At 42.0% G+C, this 8,798-nt stretch overlaps 1 protein-coding gene across 2 annotated transcripts in view; it reads right to left on the bottom strand.

Annotated features, from left to right (window-relative positions):
- Nucleotides 1-966: 966 nt before the first annotated feature.
- The window catches only part of CFH (complement factor H), a 28,268-nt gene continuing 20,436 nt past the window's right edge, over nucleotides 967-8,798 (bottom strand). For both annotated transcript variants that reach the window (XM_071565414.1, XM_071565415.1), the window contains 10 exons: nucleotides 8,370-8,552; nucleotides 6,953-7,132; nucleotides 6,344-6,550; nucleotides 5,525-5,701; nucleotides 4,700-4,876; nucleotides 3,525-3,701; nucleotides 2,860-3,042; nucleotides 1,986-2,186; nucleotides 1,479-1,676; nucleotides 967-1,334 (listed from right to left, as the gene is read on the bottom strand). In XM_071565414.1, the coding sequence (XP_071421515.1) occupies nucleotides 1,333-1,334; nucleotides 1,479-1,676; nucleotides 1,986-2,186; nucleotides 2,860-3,042; nucleotides 3,525-3,701; nucleotides 4,700-4,876; nucleotides 5,525-5,701; nucleotides 6,344-6,550; nucleotides 6,953-7,132; nucleotides 8,370-8,552 (1,685 nt within the window). In that variant the 3' untranslated portion in view covers nucleotides 967-1,332. The remainder of the gene's footprint in view (nucleotides 1,335-1,478; nucleotides 1,677-1,985; nucleotides 2,187-2,859; nucleotides 3,043-3,524; nucleotides 3,702-4,699; nucleotides 4,877-5,524; nucleotides 5,702-6,343; nucleotides 6,551-6,952; nucleotides 7,133-8,369; nucleotides 8,553-8,798) is intronic.

Raw genomic sequence — 8,798 nt, 5'->3', positions numbered from 1 at the left:
GTACACATAACACTGGGCGTGTGCCTGGGAGCAGAGGGCAGGATGAAGTGGAATGCAGACATGAAGACAGCATATTGTAGTTGATGAAGTTTCAGACAAAGAATGCATTGAGTACTTCAGCTTCATGCGTGTCCACTGTCACTAGATTACCTACCCCTTTGTGCAACACACCACATTTTCTTATTTATTGTTTTAATGCTAGTGTAGCAATATAGTATCTTCTTCTCACCCTTGATGTCCCTTGCAAGTGTCACTCTAGGTGAGCTTCAGTTTTCTTAACATTCTACATGCCAAGTCACTGCCATGGAAAGCTCAGCTTGTAGCCTGGTTTTGCCTTAATTTCCTGTTCATTGATTTCTTTTCTACTTCAGAGATCCATGTGGAGTCCTTGATTCATCAAGCCAGTCTTGGTAGATGCGTTTTTCCTCCTGAAGACCAAAATGGAATATTCTTGTGCTTGTATAATTCTGTCCTTCAGGACCTATAAAATTTCTGGACTCCCCTGTGACTCCCAAGCAATCCCACCTACTAGTTTCCTAAAAAATTCAAAATCTGTTCTATGGTGCATGAGTTTTTGTACACTATGTTACTTGCTTTACTTTCTCCCCTCTGAATCATGAACTCCATCAGTCCATGGTTACCACAGCAAGGCTGCTGCTGCTGCTTTCCACAGGTACTTTGTCCCCATTTGTGAAGAGCCCATGAAGCTGTGGGCTCTGCAGCCTTGCCCATCCCCATTTCCACCCAGAAATCCCAATTACTTGCATCCTGACATCTTGTGTTTCCAGGAAGTGTCAGGCGCAGGTCCCCCACAAGAATTGGTTCTGTTAGCTAGAGTCTTCCTTGAGTTGCTGTTTCTGATCAGGTGCTCAGGACCCTCACCTCAGCCGCGACCCCAGGGTGGTTTCCAGGGAAGAGAAGGAGGGAGAAGGAGGTAGGAATACACAAGGCCAAACACAGTCTATGTGCTGATAATCCAGTTACTCATGAGCTTTAATTCTTGTCTCAGTATGCCACCAAAGCCAGCCTATTTCAGCACAATTGTTAATAAAAATAACAAGGAGATCAGTATAGAAGAGATAAAATGCAAGCACAGCTATTTGGATAGACAAAATGTAAATACATTTACAAAATGGATAAAATGTGGATAATATGGAAAGACAATCATCCAACAATAAAAATAATAACAAATTCCAAGAACATTACCTAAGCAGCAAACAAAGCACAGCAAAATGGGAAACTGGGAAAAACAGCTCAAATCACTGGGTTGGTGGAGGGCTCTTTCATTTCCACAGCTGGGCTCCTTTGTGCCATTTCCATTTATGCAGCCCACTCTGCAGTGTAAAGAGTAAAAAGAGAGAAAGTCATAAATACCAATCCTGACATACCACAGAGACTCCTCAGAGCACTGGACAGGCAATTTCAGCAAAACTGCCTCCTACAATTCCCACACTGTGTCCTCAGCACTGTGCACTTACATTGACATGTAGGATATGTAATCTCTCCATCCAGACACAGTGCTCTAAATTTCTCCTCGTTTGAAACCTTCCTGTGCCACAACCGCCTGCATTCAAAGAGAATGAAATCCCCAGAGCGATAGGTGGAAGCTCGTGGCTGGCGTGACTGTATTTGAATATTGTTGCTTTCCATATGCCTCGTACTCACTGTACAGTTCCCTGCAAAAAAGGACTTTTGTTATTTGCCTGTAGATCTCACACAGGGCAACTGATGCTCTGAAACTGTTGATAACCAGCTGAGCACTCCTGAGTGCCCTTTCCCCAGCAGTCTTTCCAGGCTCAGGTATGCTAGTCTATGGCTCCTTGGGTGCACTGCCCCTCACTGCCTGAAGCTTACACGAGGGTTCTGCACCCTGGCTCCCTCCCCAGGCACTCCTCCCAGGAAAAGGAAAGGTTTTATGCTCCCCTTCAGCAGTAAAAATGCAACAACACAGCAGCTAAGCTGTGGCTGAAGAGGAGACGACTTACGTCCCAGCTTGCATCGTGGGTATTCTAACACCCCCTCCATACACTGGACTCTGAAGGGGGAAGAGTCTGGTTCTTGCAAATATCCTGGTTTACAACGGAATTCAACAAAGTCACCGGATGTGGAATACAGCTTGGTTTTTGCAGACCATTTCAGCTCAATATTGTTTCTGTCCATATCTTCTTCTGAAGCTGTACAGGCCACTTGAAAAAGCCAAAAGAAGAGTGTCAGCACTTCATACACACACACCACAACTAACTCTTTTGCCCCTAGAACCTACAGAAGTACTTTGCATCAAAAAATCCTTCCAGCTATTTGCTCTAATCCTCTGTTACTTGCCACAAAAAAGACATTCACGTCCAATGTAAAAGGGAAAAAAGACCATGACTGAGATTCCACACAGAGCTGTGGGATAGGCACCAGGCAGCAATGACCTTCCCCATGGATTTTTTGAGATGCCTCCTTCCCTTCTGCTTATTACTTCTCTCTATTTGTTTTCTCATGACCATGTCCCAGATGCACCCCTGGCTGCCCCAGAACTGCCACACTCTCAGACCGCTCCTTGCTCACAGCCTGCTGACTGTAGCAGTGTCCTCAGCTTGGGAGCACTCAGTAGCGCTGCAGAGACAGAGATCCCCTCACAGAGGGGAGCTCAGCCAAACTCCTCTTCTTGTAGACCTCTTGGCAGCAGAAAGAACTACAGGAGCTAACACTTTCAGAAGAAACTCTTTCAGGAAAAAAGAACTTGCTGCTGTTCTGCCTTGCTGGAATCACAGCCCCAGCACAAGTCCTGCTGCACAAGTGCTGCCTTCAGCATGTGATGAAGAGAGAAGCAGTTCCACAGCCCTTGGCCACCGAGCACAGGCTTCAACATACCTAGGCAAACAGGGGGTCTTGTCCACTGCCCATTAGTACAGGTGATATGCTGAGATCCTTCCAAGATATAGAAACTTGGGCATTTGTATTCCAGAGTTGTACCTTGTGGATATTCTTCCAAGGGGAAGGTAAGAAGCTCTCCATTTTCAATAACTGGAGGTGGGCCACATCTCCCACCTTTTCCTGAAAGAAATTTCCCAATCACAGAGAAAAACCATGAGAGTTTAACTGCAGTGGAGGTCTGGTCACAAATACTACCCCACAGTATATTGGCACCACTCTTAAGCAGAGAAAAGCAGAGTGATCAAATACCTGGCAGGTGAAACAGAGCAAAAGTTTCTCATTTCTGCAGTGCTTGGGCTCACAACTACCAGTTCACCCCATCTGACCACAACTCAAGTGCTTGCAGCTGTCTGCAGGACTTCATCTTGTCCTGTATAAGGGTGTGGCATTTGGCCCTCTTGAGTGAAGCCATCTGTGTCACTCAGCTGGTAAACTCATCTGAATAGATACCTGGGAAAATGACTTTCTCCTGAGTGTGCCAGATACAGTGCAATTGTGCACGATAGGGGTACTGAAATTTGGAAAAGCAAATGCCTCTGAGTCAGCTTCATTACCAGTATCTCTAACAGGTGACTGTATGAAAAGAGAGAAAAAGAACTTACCTTTGCACTTAGGTAGCTCTGTCCATGTCCCATTCTGGCACACTACAGTGGAAGTCCCAGTCATTTTAAAACCTTGCCAGCAGTGATAGTTAGCACTCTCCCCAGGGAGATACCTTGACTTTTTAAAATTTTCAATTTTACCACCAGCAATTTCTGGAGGAGGTTCACATGTCACATCTGAAAAGAGAGACAGCTGCAGTCACCTTTGCAGTTGTCAAGATGCTCATCTATACAACCAAAAGTTAAAGGAATCAGCCTTCTTATAATTTCTGTACAGATTTTCTGTCTCAGGTGCATCACAGGAGTTCACCATGGAGAAAGCACTGAGGCATGACAGTGGTAGCAGAATATTATCTGGGACTGTCAGGAGATGGCAGGGTCAGTAAGAGTTTCTAGAAAAAAACAGTGTTTCTGTAGCTACACCTTATGTAACAGAAGACACACCAGCCTTCCTGCATGCCCATGTTGTTCCGCAGGGAGCCTGGCGTTCCTGGAAACCACAGGGAAAATAGCCAAATGGATGCTCTGCTGAACTGGAGAGCTCTGGAGGAGGTTGTCAGCGTGTGCTACTCAGGGATGGGTGAATGCAGCCAGTTCCATGCAGGTGTGTCAAAGCCAAGTAGCACTTTTCACCCTGCAGCCACAGATTTGGACAGCTGACAGGAGCACAGCTCCTCACAGTTCCTTGTCACAGGAGAAATCTTTCCACTTCCACAGCCCTAACAGACCTTACATGGTTTAGATCTGGGTCTCTTCTGGGATCTACATTGGTCAGAGGGGAGCCCTAGGGAAGAACAGCTGCTTCTCTCCCCTACTGCTGCTTCCATTCAGATGCTCCCTGAGAGCTTTGAACAGAAGAGAGAAGCCCCTACTTGTCTTTCCCCTGAAGGCTGTTGAAATGGACTGTGAAGCAATACCAATAACATACAGGAGAATGACAGAGCTGCACATTTGAGGCCCTGCTGCTTCAAGACATTTTTGGTGTTGATGGAAATATTCCCATTATTTCTAGATGCATCAAGCTAAATTAAAATGCTGTGCAAGGAAGCAATAGTCAGTACAAAGTCGGGGTACCCAAAAAATACAGAATTAGAAAAGGTGAAGTCTTGGGAGTATTTAGGTAGGGAAATAGTCCCATCTGTGCTAAAAGGCAGGGTGAAAGCACATATTCCTACCTCTGCAAACCGGTGCTTGTGACCATTCACCATTCATACAAGTGACGAAATTTCCACCCGTCATTTGAAAATTGCTTTCACATTGATAGTGCACTCTGGCACTGGGCAGATACCTCTCCTGTTGAGGGCTTGCAACATGACCATTGGGGATTTCAGGTGCAGGTCCACAGCTAACATCTGAAAAGAGAGGCGCATGTAGGGACTGTAGTGCAGCAATATAAGAATTGTAGAACATTGCATTTCTGAGCTCCTGATGAGCAAAAATGGTTTGTGTAATGCAGACCATTTTCTATGGGCAGAAAATTTTATGGTCTTTCTTATGCAATGCTTCACCATCTAGCATTATTTTTGCCTAAAGTGACTAAAAAGAGAAAAGTTACAGAGATCAGCCAGCTGTGCATACTGGTGTTGTACAGCATTGTGTACCATTGGGCTGGAGAGTGATGTGATTTATTTATTATTTGAAGGTAACTGTCAGCAACTGACATTTTTAGTGATGTGAAAATAAGATACATTACTCTACTAGTTTTCTCCTCCTTTGCAGCCAGCATGCATTCCTCCATAACCATCTCCCTGCTTGATTTCAACAGACAGCTAAATTTCAGCTACTAGCTTCAGTCCACAGGGAAATGATTGCTTTGCTGATCTACCCTGCTTGTTGTTTCTCAGGACCCAGAATAGTAGGTGTTGTAGCAGCCCATTCAAAGCAAGTCCCCTGTTGGCTCTATTGGCCTGACTGACCTGTATGCCTGAGTTGAAATTATATTAATTCATAATGTGAAATACTAAGAAGGATCATGGACTACTTAGAAGTAGAACCTATACCTTCACAGAAGGGTGGTGCTGTCCAATTTCCTTCTCTGCAAATGATTTCGGGGGAACCAACAATCAGGAACCCTGCAGCACACTGGTAGCGAATTGTTTCACCAGGCTCATAAACTTTCTTGTTTCTGCCTTCAAACTGAGCATTGGCAACTTTTGGAATACTTCCACATGGCATTTCTGAAAAGATAACAGAAATCTACTGTTTGTGATAATGTTATACACATCAAAGGAGTGTATTCTTTCCACAAAACATAGGCTTTAGAGAGCTATTTCTAACATCAGCATAGTCATCCACTGACAGTGGATTATATAATTATATAACTATATTTAATTAATAATTACATAAAAGATAGCTTATGGAAGATTAGGTAAGTCATTCCCCTAAAGGGACACAGACTTCAGTCACCGAAATATTTAGATCCTGTTTCTAAACATGCAGAAAATTTTACTAAAGGCTTCTGTCCTTTACTACACTGAAGTGATTTCCATCGCTGAGACACCCAAACAACTCTTAGTCACTACTGGACTCTGTAAAAAAGAGATCCTTGGATTATGAGAATATGTCTAGGACTCATCTGGCAGTGATGTGAACAGAACAAAGACTGCAAGGATATGAAGGAACGTTTAAAAACTAAGCTACATTCAGAAAGTTTTGCATCCAATCAGTATTGCTCTGAAGACATTCATGATGGAAGATAAGATTCTACAGCAAAATATGGAAGGTAAGATTCCAAAGCAAAATAAAGCTCCAGTTTGAAATTCTTTCCATTTCATTATTAAATGTATTTAAAAAAAAAAAAAAGGTATTTTAGATATTACCCAAACATGCAGGAGCAGAAGTCCATTTTCCCATAGAACAAGTTATCTCTGTTGATCCATTTAAAATGTATCCAGAATGAGAAACATAGTTAAATCTAGCACCGGCAAGATAAATTGATTTTCCTTCTTTTTCAATTTTTAAGTTTGGATTTTCCAGCCTGGGAGCATCAGCACATTCTACAGATTGTGGTGGCAAACATGGTTTTTCTAAAAAGACAGAAAACAGATAAATAATTCAAGACAATTAATATTGCAACTGCAACTAAATAATAAGTAATGCTGATTTAGAGAATACAGGATATTATTTAAGGCTTCCAGTTAAAACTGAGACTCCTTTATGTAATATACTACACAAACAAATAAGCATACAGTTCTTGAGAGACTACCTGAAAGTTTAATATGACATTGTAGATTAGCCTGCGTAAATAAAAAGACTGCAGTTGGTTAACTTCACTTTCTTTAGCAACTTATGTTCTATTGCTTTTCTGCAGTTACCTGGTCATGATAATCTTATGTAAATAAGAGCACCCTCCTGCTAATGATGACTGCAAATGCATAACACAGAAAGTCATAATAAAATAAATAGGAAAAAAATATCCCAGTACTGACCCACACATTGAGGTGGTGATTGCCATTTCCCATCCATACAGGTTATATTATTTGCACCAATGAGCTGGAAACCATTTGGACATGAAAAAGCTATTTTACTCCCAGTCTTGTAATTCCTTCCAACTGTTGTCTGTTGAGCACCAGACACCTGAGGTGGAGGTGGGCACATACTCTCCTCAGCTATGGACATATATCATGTTATAACAGAACATCAGATAAAGCACAGTAGTTCAGCATAGATTACAACATGAACGACTAAGAAAACACTGGTGTTGGATAACTCTCCAATAGCTATCTCAAGCTTTAATTAATACAATGATCATTTTAGTCTGCTTCAGAAACACCGTAGCTGCCTTCAGATGCTCATATGCTTTCAGAGTCACAGAAAAGACAGTCATGGTTGCCTACACCAAGCTAAGCTGGAGTTTCTTTTCCTTTCGCACAGCTGCACACTCTTGTGTGTTTTCCCTGTTCCTCTATGGTGAACTATTTTAGGAAAATTGAACCAACTTCTGGAGTTCTTGTTTTGTTTTGCTTTGTTTTTCTTCAGACTTAGTTGATAGAGGTAAATGAGAATCACAAAAGGAAACGAAGAAGTAGGCCTCAAGTTCCCCACTCAAGGAATGAAAGGTTCTCCCTGGCAAAGAAAAGAGGAAGGAAGGAGGTAGATCTAGGGTGGAGATATGAAGAGACTTCCAGAGCTTGGTTTGTTGCTTCTAGTGTTCCAGAGAGTTGAGAAGGTAGGGACAGTTGGTTTTAAAAGGGAATGCTCCCTAGAGTGATTTTGTGCTGTGTGCTTCTCCTATTTGATGCATTTTATAAATTTGGTGTAATCAAAGCAAGACACAAGGCAATGATTGTTTTACAATCATGCTTTCTATGGGCAATATCCTGCTCTGCCAGACAGCCCTGCAGGCATTTGAACTCTGTTGTGTGTTACATAAGGGCAGTCTCCTCTAGGTCTGTGCTTTTGAATTGGCCAACTCAGCACTTTCACTAGGAAGCAATTGGAAAAAATGGAAGAAAAAGGAAATCAGGAATTTGAGAGCTTTTAGTGTTTACAGGAAATAGAGGAACTCTGACTAGAGCATGAGCTACATGCTCTCTCATTTGTGTCAGGGTAAAGCCCTTCTGAAGAATGAAGCTTAAATTTATCATTTCACCATTTCTTATATCAGAAGTCACAGTGACGACTGTTGCAATTGTCAGAGTAGAGATCATTGTCTGCATTACTAAAGTAGTGCATCTCTAAACCGAGTTAACTGTTCAAATGATGGCCATGACTACCCTTAGCATGTACATAAGCATGTAAGCATTTCTACTTCAGACTAGTGATACAGCAATACTAAGAAACCTTAATAATGAGCATTTATCATTTCTACATAAAAAGAAGTGGCATGCAAATCTAAAAACATACCTGCACACTCAATCTCTGGTGTCCATTTTCCAGACACACAAGTTGCCTGTTTAATAATTTCATCAGCTGATGTACATCTGTAATGTATAACTTTATGAAATCCAGTCTTCCTTTGTGACCTGGGATATTGACCAGGGCTCACAAACTCAACATTCTCTGGAAGTGCACACTGAGGAGATGGATCTGAAAAAAAATGAACAAAAAGAGCTAATAAAATAGATTTGGTTCAAATAATATGTACATCATATGACATCACCTGTTTCTTAATGCATGTCCACATGAAAGGGAGTTTTTATTTACAGTAATTTGAAGTAGTGCCTAAGATTCCTACATTACAGAATCAAAGAGGTTTTTCCAGCTACCTAAAGAAGGGACTGTTCTCACTCAGCAATTTTTTGTTGACAGAACCCCTTTTGCTGAGTGCAGTAA

This window comes from Pithys albifrons, chromosome 10 (genome assembly GCF_047495875.1).
Source record: "Pithys albifrons albifrons isolate INPA30051 chromosome 10, PitAlb_v1, whole genome shotgun sequence".
In the NCBI taxonomy this organism is placed as follows: Eukaryota; Metazoa; Chordata; class Aves; order Passeriformes; family Thamnophilidae; genus Pithys; species Pithys albifrons.
This window is presented reverse-complemented; position numbering and strand designations above follow the sequence as displayed.